This window comes from Gymnoscopelus microlampas, assembly GCF_963454915.1.
Source record: "Gymnoscopelus microlampas genome assembly, chromosome: 4".
Lineage (NCBI taxonomy): Eukaryota > Metazoa > Chordata > Actinopteri > Myctophiformes > Myctophidae > Gymnoscopelus > Gymnoscopelus microlampas.
Genome location: NC_139941.1, coordinates 52,284,147 through 52,302,924, shown reverse-complemented (window position 1 = coordinate 52,302,924; position 18,778 = coordinate 52,284,147). Strand labels below are relative to the sequence as shown.

Sequence of the window (18,778 nt, the reverse complement as noted above, 5' to 3'; positions counted from 1 at the left end):
TAAGCCAGAACTGGCAAAAACAAGTATTTTTCAAACTGCTCAAAATTGCTGAAAATCTAAGGGCGGAGCTCAATGGTCAAATCGATACGTGTGTTCCTCATGAGTCAAGGCACATGTGTAAGCAAGTTTCACGACTTTCGGCCAAACGAGGCATGACTTATGCCTGTTTAAAGTCTGCCTTTTCAAAAAATTGCTATAGCGCCCCCTTTTGGCCAATTGGAGTAAGATTGGTTTCAGTGATATTTGGAATGACCCTGTACATTTCTGCAAAGTTTCAAAGAAATGTGAGTCTGCATGTATGTTTTAGGCACAGATGAATAATTTTCATAAAACTGTAATAGTTAAAATCTATCTCCTCCTGGGATTTTTGAGCAATCTGCACGAAACGTTTCACACTTTGGACCTCTGCCTACAAAAATTTCCAACGGATTTTCCATAAGTGAAAAAATGCAGAAGTTAGGTGCCAATGACTGTTTTTCATATAATTCAAAATGGTGGGAGATCTAAAGGTCAGAGGTCAAAAGTCAGAGGGTGAAAGTTGTTCAGCATGAGGAGACGCATATGTGTATCCAAGTTTAATGGCTGTAGGTCAAACAGGGCATGAGTTGTACCTGTTCGAAGTTGGCATTTTCAATTGAGTGCTATAGCGCCACCTTTTGACGAAAGATTGTGAGAATTATTTTTTGATCGTTTTTCATGACCATCTACCATATGGCCGAGTTTCGTAAAAAGCGACTGCACGGTTCAGCCAGAACTGCGAAAAGTGGCAGAAGAAGAAGAAGAAGAAGTGACAGAATACTGCCAATAACAATACGGTTCCAGAGCAGAGCTCTGGCCCCGTAATAAACCAGTTTAGGTTGTGGCTTTACTTGTATGTTTGTTTGTTTGTTTGCATTTCTCTGAGGGTTCCATATGTCATGTGATCTTCTGTTGATCTGACCTCATTTCTTCCACTGGTAGTAGATTAATTAATGAAACATGTTAATTAAACATGTTAATTAAACATGCTAATCACCTCGTTTCTTCCACTGGAAGTAGATGAATCCAGACAGGAACAAGACCAGACCCAGAACCAGACCTGATGCTCCCATGGCCATCTTGTTCTTCACTGACTCTGGCATGGAGAAATCTGACAATACAAATATTATATCTCATATCATATCATATCATATCATATCATATCATATCATATCATATCATATCATATCATATCATATTATTACAGTAGATTAAAACAACTTGTTCTTCACTGACTCAGACATGGAGTCATATGACAATAAGCTACAACAACCAAACACAATAAACAATATACAGACGACACAGTCATTGTGAGTCTGTTCAGTAATAATGAGTCCAACCCTATTGGTCCAGTCCTTGAGGAGTTTTTCACCTGATGTGACATGTCCTTCTTAGAGCTAAATACATCCAAAACAAAGGATATGATGATAGATTTTAGAAGACATGAATCAACCTTTTACTATGATGATTATAAACCAGGCTGTGGAATGTGCAGAAAGTATCTTGGGACAGAGTCATAGACTCAGAACTTTGAGGCAGTTTGTAAAAAAGAACATCAGCGCTTGTTCTGTCTTATAAAACGGTCTTGTTTTCACATTGATGAAACCATGATGACTCTTTGATCTGCTTTTATCAAATCTAGCTGGTCTTTAATCTGCTTTTATCAAATCAATAAGCTCATAGCGCGACACTTGAATATTTGTGCAAATATTTGAATATATTTTATATATATATATTTTTTTGGGGGGGGTCCTTGACAAGAAAAAGTTTGAACACGACTGATATAGCAACAAATAGTTTTTTTTTCAGATAAATTAAGACATATGTTGAGACATTTGACAGTTACAAATGTTCGCTTTAAAAATATATATATTCAAAGATTTGCACAAATGTACACGATTTAAAAAAAATAGCAGATCTACAAGCTCATAGTGCGGCACTCGGTGCCACGCTATGAGCTTGTTTATCTGCTATTTAGACAGTTTATTACACTAGTTTAGAGTAACTGACCCCAGTCCATCTTGATAGGCGCGGTCAGGCTGGGATGTTCCACCATGCATGTGATCTTCTCTCCTGATCTGTAACACACACACACACACGCACAGACACACACAGACACACACACACACACACACACACACACACACACACACACACACACACACACACACACACACACACACACACACACACACAGTAGTAGTAGTAGTCGATCTACACGCTGAAACTTGCCGGGATTCGACACATTGATCCGTTGACCTTTGTTACCCTTGTTATTCTGTATGTGTGTGTGTGTGTGTGTGTGTGTGTGTGTGTGTGTGTGTGTGTGTGTGTGTGTGTGTGTGTGTGTGTGTGTGTGTGTGTGTGTGTGTGCGTGCGTGCGTGCGTGCGTGCGTGCGTGCGCATGCGACTTAATATTAGCCTACCAATTAATGGGCCATTTTTTTTATTCTTAAAGAATGTATGTACTGTATACGTGTCTATTAGGTGTGTATTTCTATGTATAGGTGTCTGTTAGGTGTGTACCTGGGTGTGTACTCCAGGTAGGAGTGGTACTGGTAGTACCAGTCTCCATCAGACAGCGCAGCGGTAGAGGAGAGACCAGAGGTCAAAGGTTCTTGACCTATCCACCAGGTCACCAGGATCACTTTAGGATAGAAGTCGTAGCTGCTGCACCTCAGCATGTGAGTGTGTTCACCACGACGAGGGGGAGTCTCTGACTTCAGTCTCACTTTGGGCTCCACTGGATAAATAAGATTATTATTATTATTATTATTATTATTATTATTATTAGTATCATTATTATTACACTTATTAATATATACCAGTCATTTGAACATGTCATTATCATTAATAATTTTATATTATCCAAATGAGATCCAAATGATCTAGAAACCTTCAACAGGCTTACAACCCCTCCGCTCACTCAGATCAGCTAACACAGGGAAGCTGTCAGAATCTTCTCTAAAACACCCTGGACAACGCTCCTCACGTCCTAGACTCTTCTCCCTTCTGGCTCCCAAACGGTGTAACAAACTCCCCATTGCAGTTAGAGCTGCAGACTCACTCCCAATCTACCACCATAATCTGAAGACTGTAGCACTAGACCTGGCCTTGAACTAGAACTATATTTTTTTAGTTTTTGTCGCATTCCTAAGCCAATAATTTGATGACCGGCGGTCTCTCCAATAGGAGACTCAAAGAGTCTCCTTTGAGTCTCCTACCAGAGACATTAGCATCTTTCCAAATTAATCAATCAAAATATTGTCTCAGGAATGCGACAAAAACTAAAAAATCTCCATGAATTCAAGGCTTCATGGGGTGTAGAAAATAAGTCATTTTTGGGGTGAACTATCCCTTTAAGTGTTTAAACCATTAAGACCTGAGGCCGATTTTACAAATGTCTTCTAAATCCAGTTTTCTGAAAAACTATTGTTGCTTTATCAGTAGCTCTCAAACCTTTTCATGTAAAGGACCACCCAAAATGCTGACGCCCATCTCAAAATACTTTGTTCCAGGGACCCCCAGAAGCAAAGATTTGAGTTAAAAATGTTAGCTTGAAAATAATATAAATATATGAATTTACACACATTTTCTTGATTAAAAAAAAATAGCAGATCTACAAGCTCATAGCGTGGCCCTCGGTGCCGCGCTATGAGCTTGTAGATCTGCTATTTTTCAATAGCCAAAGTGTAAAAAATTATGCTTTTTAGCTCAAATCAAAATGTGACACAGATGCTTCTTCAGATCTTAATGGGTTAAGAGGATCTGAAATGTTTGTCAGCAGATTAAGTCATGTTTTATAATCATTATCAGATCAATATTAACACCATTAATCATCTCTGAATAGAAGCATGTGATTTCATGTTATAGTTTATGAGGTGATGAGTGTTGAGTGCTGCTCTGAGATCAGCTCACCTCTCTTGTTCAGAACAGAGGAGTAGTCATTCTCAATGTTGGGTTTGCAGCGTGCCTCTGGTTGTGCTCTCCTATAAGCCAGTTCTCCAGGATCTTTATTCATGCGCTCTGCGTTCTTCACACCAATCTCAGTGTATCCAACCCACTGATCTACTCTACTGTCCCACCTGAGGAACTCATCACCATCGAAATTCATTGACTGTATGTACTGTATGTCCTTCAGCTCACTGGAGTTAAACACACAGCGGTGAGCCATATAGAACACATATCCATCTGGAAATAGACAATGAAAAATGTCATTAATGTTCAGTGTTATTATCATCTGTATAATATCAACACTAGGCTAACTGCCCCCCATCGGCCAAATATGTCACTACATAAAGTCTAAAATAGGTTCAGGATGTGAAATATAGCATTAAAATGTTTTGAATGTATATTGAATATCTTAAATACAATGAGATTGAGCTACCAGTTAAGTTTTGTTTCTCTATGTGTCCAGTTGTCTGTCTGTCTGTCTGTCTGTCTGTCTGTCTGTCTGTCTGTCTGTCTGTCTGTCTGTCAGACCCCATCATGTATTTCCAGGATAACCCCTTTTTAACTACTATATATAGGCTATTTGAAAATAGCAGATCTACAAGCTCGTAGCGCGGCACCGAGTGCCGCGCTACGAGCTTGTAGATCTGCTATTTTCAAACATTTTAGTACTTTTGGTAGTTTAAGTAAATGTTGATGCAAATGCTTTTGTACTTTTACTCAAGTCATTCTTGAATTCAGGACTTTTTTTTTTACTCAAATGTAAAGCATTTGAGTACTTTTCCCATCAGTGACTCTAGTCAGCAAACAAGGTAAATAGTCACATATAGAGAGTAGAGAGAACAATGAAGAGCCTCAAAGAAACTATAGGATACCAGGTCAATCAATATTACAATTGTGGGGGGTCTCCAGTTCAAATAGGATTATTTTGGGGGGTCCCATCCAGTTGAAATAGGATTATTATTTGAACCCCCCCCCCCCCCCCCCCCCCCACAAGCTCACAATGCATCAAATCATGATTAGTGACGCATTGTGAGCTTGTAGATCGGCTATTTTCAAATGGCCTATAGGGCTGAAGTGGTTACTGTATGTTTTGTAATAATAATCTAAATCTACAAAGTAACTAGTAACTAAAGTTTTCAAATAATTGTAGTGGAGTAAAAGTACAATATTTGCCTCTGAGATGTAGTGGAGTAGAAGTAAAAGTATTGAAAATTGGAAATACTCGAGTAAAGTAAAAATGCCTCAAAATTGTACTTAAGTACAGTACTTGAGTACACCTCACCTCTGTCATTTAATTCATGAATCACAGGACCATTTTGATGGTAAATGTTGTATAATCGTATTATCTTGGATTTGACATAAAATAGTCACCAAATCAACACTGGATACACTTCCTCTGACGCTTTTTGGATGTTATACGCTTTAAAAAATAAATCTTTACAGTATACTACATATATAGTGTAACACTGTAGAACACACTGCATCTACATAGTTGTACCATCTACACCTCACCTACAGCTCAGGCTGTACAGAGCAGATACTAATACATAGATTTGTAAAAAATAAATAAATAATAAAACACCTTGAGCACATATTCATGTTTACTAGAAATACATATTATTTAGAAAATATTTCACCATAAATGCTTAATATACATGTTTAAACATTTTCATTAATGTTAAATATATTCAACCGTTTTAGTTCATAACTATTGTGTTCATAGTATTCATGTACCTTTCACTGGTGGTTTCTTCAAGGCAGTGCGAATGGTGTCCAGGTTGGCTTTGCAGAGAGCCTGCTCATTCAAAGCTGCTTCATAAGCTCCTGTGAAGGACATATGATCTACAAACAGAGGCTGAGCATCCACCACCTTCCCTTTGTTGTAGTCTGCGTACACCATCACTTCACCATCCAGTGCATACATCCACTCTTTATATGGGTCTTTAACTGTGTCTGAACAGCCAACGATATACATGTCCTCATGGAACACTGGAAATAAAACAAAGATGACATTAAACTCAACAACAAACTTCTTCACAGTGACAATAACACATAATCATCATGTTAAACAATCATGTTTGCAGTGGTGGAAAAAGTACTCAAATATATCACTTAAGTAAAAGTATCAATACTGCAATTTAGAAGTAGTCTGTTACAAGTCCAGAATTCAAAATGTACTTGAGTAAAAGTAAAAAGTATTGTTATAAAAAAAAATATTTAAAGAACCAAAAGTAAAAGTACTAAAATGTTTGAAAATAGCCGATCTACAAGCTCACAACGCGTCGCATCGAGCTTGTAGATCGGCTATTTTCAAACAGCCTAGGTATAAAATAGGGCTAAAGTGGGTAATGCATTTTTTATAATTTTATAATTTATATCTGCAAAGTAACTAGTAACTAAAGTTTTCAAATAATTGCAGTGGAGTAAAAGTACAATATTTGCCTGTGAGATGTAGTGGAGTAGAAGCAAAAGTACTGGAAATTGGAAATACTCCAGTAAAGATAAAGTATAAGTACCTCAAAATTGTACTTGAGTACAGTACTTGAGTAAATGTAATTAGTTACTTTACACCACTGCATGTTTGGTTCTTATATGAAGTGAAAGGTTGGATATTAAAAGTAACTTCCTGTCAAACGTTTTATTCACTGAAACAGATTCAAATGTTTTTTTTTGTTTTGTATTTTATTATGAAAGTAATTCATACAGAATGATTTATTTCATGATGTCACAACAACAGTTCCTAACATCTGTTTTAATGTTTATGTATTTGGACCAATATTCAAGATTCAATATTGTATATACAGGTAGTAAAAGGTGTGTGGGTTTGTGTGTGTGTGTGTGTGTGTGTGTGTGTGTGTGTGTGTGTGTGTGTGTGTGTGTGTGTGTGTGTGTGTGTGTGTGTGTGTGTGTGTGTGTGTGTGTGTGTGTGTGTGTGTGTGTGTGTGTGTGTGTGTCATTTGTTTATATTGTGCATTGTTCTTATTTGTTTTTAAATAATAACAGTAGATATAAATGTATATATTATATAATAACATAAAAATAATGTACTTACTTCCTGGGATCGCTTTGACATGAAGTACAGAGGAGAGGATGAGGAGGGTGGCTGTAATCTTCATCATCACTGATCAAAACTGAACTGAATTTCATAGATGAGAATAAACAGATGAGAATAAACAGATCAGAGTAAACAGATCAGAATAAACAGATGAGAATAAACAGATGAGAATAAACAGATGAGAATAAACAGATCAGAATAAACAGATCAGAATAAACAGATGTTTACTGAAAGAGAAGTTCTGGAGTCTGAAAGAGAATGAAGGAGGATCTGTTCTGTAGTTTAGAAGAATCAGCCAATCAGATTATAGATATGATGTTACATCATCTGTTTCCAAGAAGACGACAGTCTGGATTATTGCACATATGAACAGTATATAGCTGCTGCTTATGTCTCCTCATGTACATGATGTACCTTATGCACCTTATGTCTAACCTCATGTACATAGAGTATACACATATCTTTGTTTAATTCATCTTTTATTCTCTCCTTGCCCCCCCCCCGACAAAATCTTGCCCCCCCCCCTATTGACAGAGGCTAAAATCGCTTGTCTCTGTGTGTGTGTGTGTGTGTGTGTGTGTGTGTGTGTGTGTGTGTGTGTGTGTGTGTGTGTGTGTGTGTGTGTGTGTGTGTGTGTGTGTGTGTCATTTTTGTTTGTTGTGCATCGTTCATATTTGGTTTTATATAATAACAGTAGATATACATGTATGTATTATATAATAACATAAATATAATTTACTTACTTCCTGGGATTCTTTGACATGAAGTACAGAGGAGAGGATGAGGAGGGTGGCTGTAATCTTTATCATCACTGATCAAAACTGAACTGAATTTAATAGATAGAATAAACAGATGAGAATAAACAGATGAGAATAAACAGATCAGAATAAACAGATGTTTACTGAAAGAGAAGTTCTGGAGTCTGAAAGAGAATGAAGGAGGACTCGTTCTTTAGTTCAGAAGAATCAGCCAATCAGATTAAAGATATGATGTTACATCATCTGTTTCTGGAAAGAGGACAGTCTGGATTATTGCACATATCATGAACAGTATAGCTGTTGCTGATGCACTTTATGTATCCTCTTGTACATACTTTACCTTATGCACCTTATGTCTAACCTCATGTACATACTCTATGTAAATATCTTTGTTTAATTCATCTTTTATTCTCTCCTTGCCCCTCCCCCGTCTTCTTTTCTTTCTCTTTCTGAAAATTACTAAAACGATGGAGCTGCACTAAAAATAATTTCACCCACTTCTTTACACCTTTAACCATTTTTAACATGTTAGTTTCATCAAAAACACCCGTCCTTGGTTCTGGTGACTCATCCTGCCCTCCTAATACGTGAGGGGGCCGTGTTTTTTCGATACGTTTTTTTCATTTATTTTAAATATTTTTTCTAGAAAATGAAAAAAATTAAATACAATAAAAAATATCAAATAAAATAAATGAAAAAAGTAATCGAAAAAACACGGCCCCCTCGCGTATTAGGAGGGCAGGGTGAGTCGCCAGAACCAAGGACGGGTGTTTTTGATGAATTTAACATGTAAAATTTGTGTTTGAAGTTATAATGGGTTTGTAGAGGAAGGGGGTGTGTCTGATAAAATTAATATCAAATAGTGAATCAAGCAACTTAAAAACGGTCTGGGGGGCTGACAAAAGCCTGAGTAGATGATAAAATGACCCAAAGTTTTTTTGAAAGTCAAATATCCCTTTAAGTTAATGAAATGCCACGCCGTTTCTTCAATGCAAAATATGAAAATGTCAGCCATGTGAATATGGTCTATTATTTCCAATTCCATAGTGTAAAATAATACCAGTCAGAGTTCCATAGCTTTTTTCTCCCCCCTCCCCACCCTCCTCCGACAAAATCTTGCCCCCCCCCCTACTGACAGAGGCTAAATTTGCTTGTGTGTGTGTGTGTGTGTGTGTGTGTGTGTGTGTGTGTGTGTGTGTGTGTGTGTGTGTGTGTGTGTGTTTGTGTGTGTGTGTGTGTGTGGGGGTAATTTTTGTTTGTATTGTGCATCGTTCATATTTGGTTTTATATAATAACAGTAGATATACATGTATGTATTATATGATAACATAAATATATTGTACTTACTTCCTGGGATTCTTTCCTGGGAAAGAAAGAAAGAAAGAAAGACAGAAAGAAAGAAAGAAAGAAAGAAAGAAAGAAAGAAAGAAAGGGGGACAACTTGAATCAGAAAGTAAAATATCTGGTCACTTCAGAAGAGAAAACCCAAATAAAATGTTGGAGCACTCCACTGGTCTACTGTTTTTTCGATACGTTTTTTTCATTTATTTTAAATATTTTTTCTAGAAAATGAAAAAAAATTAAATACAATACAAATATTAAATAAAATAAATGAAAAAAGTAATCGAAAAAACACGGCCCCCTCGCGTATTAGGAGGGCAGGGTGAGTCGCCAGAACCAAGGACGGGTGTTTTTGATGAATTTAACATGTTAATTCTTTTGTTTGAAGTTATAATGGGTTTGTATAGGAAGGGTGTGTGTCTGATAAAATATCAAATAGTGAATCAAGCAACTTAAAAACGGTCTGGAGGGCTGACAAAAGCCTGAATAGATGATAAAATGACCCAAAGTTTTTTTGAAAGTCAAATATCCCTTTAAGTTTATGAAATGCCACCCCATTTCTTCAATGCAAAATATAAAAATGTCCGCCATGTGAATATGGTTTATTATTTCCAATTCCATAGTGTAAAATAATACCAGTCAGAGTTCCATTTTGTCTCCTCCCTCCCCACCCCCCTCCGACAAAATCTTGCCCCCCCCCTACTGTAGCCTACTGACAGAGGCTAAATTTGCTGTGTGTGTGTGTGTGTGTGTGTGTGTGTCTGTGTGTGTGTGTGTGTGTGTGTGTGTGTGTGTGTGTGTGTGTGTGTGTGTGTGTGTGTGTGTGTGTGTGTGTGTGTGTGTGTGTGTGTGTGTGTGTGTGTGTGTGTGTGTGCACGCGCGCGTGCGTGTGTGTTCAGCTTCACTGGTAAAATGCTGATCATGTTCAATAAGCCTCAGTCCAAGCCTCATTACATCTCACTGCTGAAACCATCAAATGTGTTTAAAACACACTGGTCATGTGATCAATGTGTGTGTGTGTGTGTGTGTGTGTGTGTGTGTGTGTGTGTGTGTGTGTGTGTGTGTGTGTGTGTGTGTGTGTGTGTGTGTGCGTGCGTGCGTGCGTGCGTGCGTGCGTGCGTGCGTGCGTGCGTGCGTGCGTGCGTGCGTGTGGGGGGTCATTTTTGTTTGTATTGTGCATCGTTCATATTTGGTTTTATATAATAACAGTAGATATACATGTATGTATTATATAATAACATAAATATAATGTACTTACTTCCTGGGATTCTTTGACATGAAGTACAGAGGAGAGGATGAGGAGGGTGGCTGTAATCTTTATCATCACTGATCAAAACTGAACTGAATTTAATAGATGGGAATAAACAGATCAGAATAAACAGATCAGAATAAACAGATGAGAATAAACAGATGTTTACTGAAAGAGAAGTTCTGGAGTCTGAAAGAGGATGAAGGAGGACTCGTTCTTTAGTTCAGAAGAATCAGCCAATCAGATTAAAGATATGATGTTACATCATCTGTTTCTGGAAAGAGGACAGTCTGGATTATTGCACATATCATGAACAGTATAGCTGCTGCTGATGCACCTTATGTCTCCTCATGTACATACTGTACCTTATGCACCTTATATCTAACCTCATGTACATACTGTATGTAAATATCTTTGTTTAATTAATCTTTTATTCTCTCGTTTCCCCTCCCCCGTCTTCTTTTCTTTCTCTTTCTGAAAATAACTAAAACGATGGAGCTGCACTAAAAATAATTCACCCACTTCTTTACACCTTTAACCTGTGATGTGACAATAAAGATGATTCTGATTCTGTTGAAGAGAAACACAAGAAAGAAAGAAAGCAAGAAAGAAAGAAAGAAAGAAAGAAAGAAAGAAAGGGGGACAACTTGAATCAGAAAGTAAAATATCTGGTCACTTCAGAAGAGAAAACCCAAATAAAATGCTGGAGCACTCCACTGGTCTACTCTGCACATATGTATTATTATGCAGGGTGACAAGGGGGTGTGGTCTCTGAAGACCATATACACACGGTGGCCATTTTGCTATTAAGTTAATGAAATGCCACCCGTGTCTTAAAAAATGGGCACCATGTGAATATGGTTTATTATTTCCAATTCCATAGTGTCAAATAATACCAGTCAGAGTTCCATAGCTTTTGCCCGTCCCCCCCCCCTCCGCCAAATCTTGCCCCGCCCCCCGACTGACAGAGGCTGTGTGTGTGTGTGTGTGTGTGTGTGTGTGTGTGTGTGTGTGTGTGTGTGTGTGTGTGTGTGTGTGTGTGTGTGTGTGTGTGTGTGTGTGTGTGAGAGAGAGAGAGAGAGAGAGAGAGAGTGCGTGCGTGGGTGGTTGAACTCATAGATAAATATAAAGGCTAGATGGCTCAAAGGGCCGGCGCAAGCGTAGCTCAACCGCGGCCATCTTGCGACGGTCACTCATAACATTATGTCTATGGTGCATATACTTTGAAATAACCATAGCGTGCTCAATTTTCATCCGATTTTCAAACGGTTTGGTGTTTTGTAAACACCAAAGATGTAGTTATGATACTGCATACTTATAATTATAATCAGGTTTTTTTTTTTAATACAATAATATCATAACTACATCATTGGTGTTTACAAAACACCAAACCGTTTGAAAATCGGATGAAAATTGAGCACGCTATGGTTATTTCAAAGTATATGCACCATAGACATAATGTTATGAATGACCGTCCCAAGATGGCCGCCATGTGGCGACGTCGTACTCCATTGGCCAGCAGCGCGGGTGAGTCATCTAGCCTTTATATATATCTATGGTTGAACTCACCATTGAGGCTTCTGACTGGAAACTCAAACTTGAATTTCACTTCCTGATTCACCCAGCAGCCAATCAGAATTATTCTTTTATTAAACATCACCAGTTACTAGAGAGACATGTTGATGTCAACAACCTGACAGACTGTACATTATTATGTATTCATGTATTGTTTGTTTGTTTTATTTGACTGTTGTTGGTAATGTCAACGTGTTGCTCATGTCAATATGGACACTTTAAATCTGATGTAATTAAAACCCAAATAAAATCCTGGAGCTATTCTGCACATATGTATTATTATGCAGGGTGACAAGGGTTTGGTCTCTGAAGACCATATTCACACGGCGGCCATTTTGCTATTAAGTTAATGAAATGCCACCCGTGTCTTCAAAAATGGTCACTATGTGAATATGGTCTATTATTTCCAATTCCATAGTGTCAAATAATACCAGTCAGAGTTCCATAGCTTTTGCCCTGGACACTTTAAATCTGATGTAATTTAAAAGTTGAAACAGACAGACAGACATTTTAACAATATATTTATGTCCAAAAAAGGGAAATTGCATACAAGGACACAAATACAGTATTATAGGTGCAGCAAGATTACATCCACAAAATGAAGTCATATGTTGCAATGTCGCAAGTCCCCCGTCCAGCCCCTTGGAATAAATGACTTCCAGCGCGCCTGGTAGACGCACGCGCACACACACACATACACACACACACACACACACAGACAGACAGACAGACAGACAGACAGACAGACAGACAGACAGACAGACAGACAGACAGACAGACAGACAGACAGACAGACAGACAGACAGACAGACAGACAGACAGACACACATACCATATAGTCTTATATAAGTGTTGTTGGCCACTGAGCAGCTCCACAGGAGCAGTTGGGGAGTTCAGTGCTTACTCCTACCCTCCTATGAGCACTCATCCTATGAGCACTCATCCTGGGCATAGCAGTGGAGCTGTGGAATAACGTCCTTAACTAATGATATTGTCTCTGTCGGGTGAAAACCTCGTCAAAACCTCATATGTCCAAAAAATTTCACTTTTCAGGATTAAAAAAAAATAATAATAACAACGGTAGCAGATCTACAAGCTCGAAACACTGCTACTTTTGATGCTTTTGTGTGACGCTGTGGTATGATCAAGTATAGGGCGTTAATATACAGGGAAAAAAACGAAACGTTAAAATATGGATATAAGAGGTTTCTGTTGGACAGTGGCGATATATTGGTTTTATCCCACTCACACTGTTATCTAGTGTGAAGTGAGAGTAAAGTGCAGTGTTAGTTAATCAGTGATCCATTACAAAACGTTAACTTCTGTGCCTTCTCGCTCATCATTGTGATCTCTCTCCTCAGAGATGGGCCAGCTAACGCTCATAGCGTTCGCTACACTCCTGTGTTGTTCCACGCCGCTCGTGGACGGCGGGAAAGTCCTGGTGTACTCTGGCGAGGGAAGCCTTTGGATCAACATGAAAGTCATCGTTGAAGAGCTGCACTCCAGAGGCCACGAGGTCACGGTGATAAGGCCCTCAAACAGCTGGTACATCAAGCCGGACTCCCCTCACTACGACACCGTCACGGTCGACTTCCACGGCGCCGGCGACGAGGAGTTCTTCGGAACGATCGTGGCGAGGATGGTGAAACTGAGGCGGGACGGTTCCTCGGTTTGGGCTCGCATGGTAAGCGAATGGGAATTAGTGAACAACTTCTATGAGATGTTGAAAGCCTCAGTTCAGACGATGGAGATTGTTTTTGAGGACGGTGAAATGATGAAGCGTCTCCAGGACGCTAAGTATGACATGGTTTTGACGGATCCGTTGGGGCCGGGGCCGATGTTGGCCCGCCGTCTCGGTCTTCCTCTGGTCCTCAGCGCCAGGTGGACCGTCCAAGGGGAGGCGCACGATCTCATCGCCCCCTGTCCCCTCTCCTATGTCCCAGTCCCCGATTCCATGCTGACGGACAAGATGACATTTCCCCAACGAATCAAAAACGCACTTTTCTACCTTTTAACGCGCATTCAATATGCATATATGTCAGACAGCCTGTACACGGCGTTCGTTCACCGTTACTTCGGCCCCGACGTCAATTATATCGAGCTCTTCCAGGCGGCGGATATCTGGCTGATGAGAAGCGACTTTACCTTTGAATACCCTCGCCCCACAATGCCTAACGTCGTCTACTTTGAGGTGTTTGTACTTTACTTGAATATTTCCAATTTCCAATACTTTTACTTTTACTCCACTATATAGGCAAATATTGTACTTTTACTCCACTACAATTATTTGAAAACTTTAGTTACTTTGCAGATATAAATTATTACATTATAAAACATACATTAACCACTTTAGCCCTACCTAGGCTATTTGAAAATAGCCGATCTACAAGCTCATGCGATGCGTTGTGAGCTTGTAGATCTGCTATTTTCAAACATTTTAGAACTTTACTTTTGGTACTTTAAGTATATTTTGATGCCAATACTTTTGCACTTTTACTCAAGTAACATTTTGTCACCTTGCTAAACTAATGGTCTAAGTCATTTTTTGAGGAAATGTTATTTTTGCCTAAGTCAGCTGCTCATGACACTGGCCACCTCTGGTAAAATCGCCTATCTCCTAATTGAAAAGGATCATGCTGTTCCCTCCCCTTTTAGTATAATGGCCTAACTCCCTAGTGTGACTTAGGATAAAATAGGCCCAAGTCACTTGATTTTGGCCTAAGTCACATGATTTTGTGACTTAAGCCAACTTATTTACTGATTTAGGCCATTTTGTAATTTGTTTTGCTTTTTTTTTTGGCCTAAGTCAGATTTAATCCTATTTAAACCCATTTAAATATCTTATGTTACATAACTGACAGACAGTGTTATTTCTATTTAAATAGTCATAATTTGTTATAAACATTTTGGGTGAAATGATTAAGAAATATCATTGTTTTGGATCAGTTTTTCTTTTTCCTGAAAAACCTAAAAAAATGATTAAGGCCATTAGTTTAGCAAGGCGACAATTTTGAACACAGGCCTTTTACTTGTTGCAGAGTACTTCTCCATTGAGGTATTGATACTTTTACCTAAGTAATAAATGTGAGTACTTTTTCCACCACAGGTTGGCAGTGCAAGCCCTCCGAGCCTCTCCCTCCACATCTGGAGGACTTTGTCCAGAGTTCCGGAGAACACGGTGTCGTCGTGATGACTCTGGGCTCCTTCATCGAAAAGGTCCCCGAGGACGTTACGGAGGCCATCGCGGCGGCCTTTGCCCGATTGCCGCAGAAGGTGATCTGGAGGCACACCGGCGGGAGACCATCAACGCTGGGAAACAACACCTTGGTTGTCGACTGGTTGCCCCAGCAGGACCAGAGTGTTTGTGGCACCAACGGAATCCAGGAGGCCATTTACCATGGCGTTCCTTTGGTCGGTCTGCCTATCCTGGGCGACCAGGAAGACAACATGAACAGGATGGAAGCAAAGGGCGTAGCCAAGGTAGTCGATATCGGCACAATAAACAAAGACAACTTCGTGGAAGCGTTGAAGGAGGTCCTTCATGAGCCCTCCTACAAGGAGAACATGCAGAGGCTGTCGAGGTTGCACAGGGACCGTGTTCTGGATCAAGTTCGTCATAATTGCTGTGCTGTGCTGTGCTGTGCTGTGCTGTGCTGTGCTGTGTTTGTGTTTGTGCTGGAACGTCTGCCTTGCATTTCCCCTGTAAGAAAACTACAAGAGACAAACCCGCCCAGTGGAGAGAACACAGGACGTATCTGTCCTATTGGTTGGTGCCTATCACTTCCACGTCCACGGTTTTCTAAATCCTAACAGTATGTTGCTATATCAGTGGTGCTCCAACTTTTACATGTCAACGACCACCCAAAATGATATGTATTTGGCCGCGGACCCCCATCTCAATATATGTTGTTCCAGGGACCCCCAGAAGCACAGATCGGCGTTAATACATATTTATATTCAAAGATTTGCACAAATCTTCCGCAATTAAAAACAAAACAAAAAAGCAGATCTACAAGCTCATAGCGCGGCACTCTGTGCCGCGCTATGAGCTTGTAGATCTACTATTTTTGAACAGCCCAAGAAATCTTAAAAGGACACGGATGTGTTCCCGGTCTTGATGGATTAAGACACTCAGGAGGTCAGTGTCCAGATGGACCCTCACAGGTCTATAGAGAGAGTAAAGGATTTGATTACTATCTGCTCTGTCTGGATTACACATGTCTCCTGACTGTTGCGGTCCGCTCCTCTGGCCGTGGACTGTGCCCTTATTATTTGGACCTTGAATGCCCTTATATGGTGTTGGACTCCTAAGGGCTGTTCTTTAGGCCTGTTTAGGCCGTTGTTCATTACTTGCGCCTGTGAAGCAGCGCAAGTACTGTATTCAGGGTCGTCATGTCGAAAGGAGTACACAACATATACACAACGTATATTAGTTATATAGTAGTATATTAGTTATATAGTAGTATATTAGTTATATAGTAGTATATTAGTTATATAGTAGTATATTAGTTATATAGTAGTATATTAGTTATATAGTAGTAGTAAGTATATTAGTTATATAGTAGTATATTATTTATATAGTAATATATTAGTTATATAGTAGTATATTAGTTATATAGTAGTGTATTAGTTATATAGTAGTGTATTAGTTATATAGTAGTATATTAGTTATATAGTAGTATATTAGTTATATACTAGTATATTAGTTATATAGTAGTGTATTAGTTATATAGTAGTATATTAGTTATATAGTAGTATATTAGTTATATAGTAGTATATTAGTTATATAGTAGTATATATATAGTAGTATATTAGTTATATAGTAGTAGTGTATTAGTTATATAGTAGTATATTAGTTATATAGTAGTATATTAGTTATATAGTAGTATATTAGTTATATACTAGTATATTAGTTATATAGTAGTATATTAGTTATATAGTAGTATATTAGTTATATAGTAGTATAAGTATATTAGTTATATAGTAGTATATTAGTTATATAATAGTAGTGTATTAGTTATATAGTAGTATATTAGTTATATAGTAGTATATTAGTTATATAGTAGTGTATTAGTTATATATTAGTATATTAGTTATATAGTAGTATATTAGTTATATAGTAGTATATTAGTTATATAGTAGTATATTAGTTATATAGTAGTGTATTAGTTATATAGTAGTATATTAGTTATATAGTAGTGTATTAGTTATATAGTAGTATATTAGTTATATAGTAGTATATTAGTTATATATTAGTATATTAGTTATATATTAGTATATTAGTTATATACTAGTATATTAGTTATATAGTAGTATATTAGTTATATAGTAGTATATTAGTTATATAGTAGTATATTAGTTATATGTATATATATATATACAAAGATATAATTATTATATATATATATAGTCTCATCCGCCGTCGTCCTAGTATTTTATAGGCACTATGCACATATGTCACGTGAAGTCCAACCAATCAAATTAAGCTTCGGCACTGGCATGAACAAATAGGCATAGGATTGATGACATCACTATTATGTCATGAATACAAAGAAAGATGATATATATACATTGTAAAATATATTAATTCACATTGATGACCAACGTTTAATGCAGATAAGGTCAGATGCTCACAATGGACATCTGGGCACACGAGTTTCTAGACATCAGGGCACACCGGATAAGTGGGCATACGAACATGTGGGCACACGAGATGAATCGGCACATGGACATATGTCACACAAGATGACTGGGCACACGGCCAAGAGTTCACAAGAGTTCACAATACCACAGGCCAGGAGACCACCAGACTTGAAACTTCAGATGTCCTGCCATCGCCAAGACAATACATTTTCAGGGGATTCCCAGGCAATAAGAGGGACAAAGAAGGGCATTTAAAATGCTGAATTATTTTGATGATCACTGCTTTTATGATGCTAATTAATCTGAGTAACTGGTCAAGGACCTCTTCAAATCACCTTTCGCCTCATAATGAGTGTGTAGTGACAACAACTTCTTTTCAGGGGCAAAACAGTGCATTTTTAAGGGCAGAACAGGGAGGAAAAAATGCCTTTTCAGGGCACTTTCAGGGAAACAACAGTTCAGTAACTACTACAGTTCAGTAACTACTACAGATGGTCACACTGGACATCTGGGCACACGAGTTTCTAGACATCAGAGCACACCGGATAAGTGGGCATACGAACATGTGGGCACACGAGATGAATCGACACATGGACATATGTCACACAAGATGAATGGGCACACGGCCAAGAGTTCACAAGAGTTCACAATACCACAGGCCAGGAGACCACCAGACTTGATGTAGTCCTCCGATGAGTAAAGGTATTTACTTGCGCCTGTGTGTCTATTTGTGTCAGACCACCGTCCACATCCCACAGTAGAATCATACCCAAGTACTCAACATGCCCTCAACAACATGCCCTCAAAGCACTCAACATGCCATGGTCCTTGGCATGTCCATGTCCTTGGCATGTCCATGTCAAATTCACATGTCCTGCCATCGCCAAGACAGTACATTTTCAGGGGATTCCCAGGCAATAAGAGGGACAAAGAAGGGCTGTTTTTTTATTTTTATTTCAATATTTTTTTTTTGTACTAGCACTGCATTTTTTTATTTATTTAAGTTTTGACTATATTTTAAAAATAACATTTGTTTGTTTACTATCTTTATTTCCGTTTTTTTTCTCAAGGCGCAAGTTAGCAATTGACAGATTGCAGTCTTGTTATGTACTGCATTTGTCTTGTATTGTAACTCTGTTGCCTTTTGTCTTGGTTTTCCGTACTCTTGTTTTGTAGTAGTGTTTC

General features: G+C 38.5%; 2 protein-coding genes across 2 annotated transcripts; one reads left to right on the top strand and one right to left on the bottom strand.

Annotated features, from left to right (window-relative positions):
* Window positions 1-2,014: 2,014 nt before the first annotated feature.
* On the bottom strand, window positions 2,015-7,929 carry LOC311044133 (H-2 class II histocompatibility antigen, E-S beta chain-like; the record flags this gene model as incomplete). The annotated part of the gene is made up of 6 exons (XM_084055553.1): window positions 7,771-7,929; window positions 7,025-7,108; window positions 5,707-5,961; window positions 3,937-4,209; window positions 2,545-2,761; window positions 2,015-2,096 (listed from the first exon to the last, which is right to left on the bottom strand). The coding sequence occupies exons 2-6, from the start codon at window positions 7,089-7,091 to the stop codon at window positions 2,015-2,017; spliced, it is 894 nt and encodes a 297-aa protein (XP_083911679.1). The 5' UTR covers window positions 7,092-7,108; window positions 7,771-7,929.
* Window positions 7,930-13,313: 5,384 nt separating this feature from the next.
* LOC311044132 (UDP-glucuronosyltransferase 2A2-like) lies at window positions 13,314-18,354 on the top strand (the record flags this gene model as incomplete). Its single annotated transcript, XM_084055552.1, has 3 exons — window positions 13,314-14,141; window positions 15,065-15,652; window positions 18,331-18,354. The coding sequence occupies 3 exons, from the start codon at window positions 13,314-13,316 to the stop codon at window positions 18,352-18,354; spliced, it is 1,440 nt and encodes a 479-aa protein (XP_083911678.1).
* Window positions 18,355-18,778: the final 424 nt, after the last annotated feature.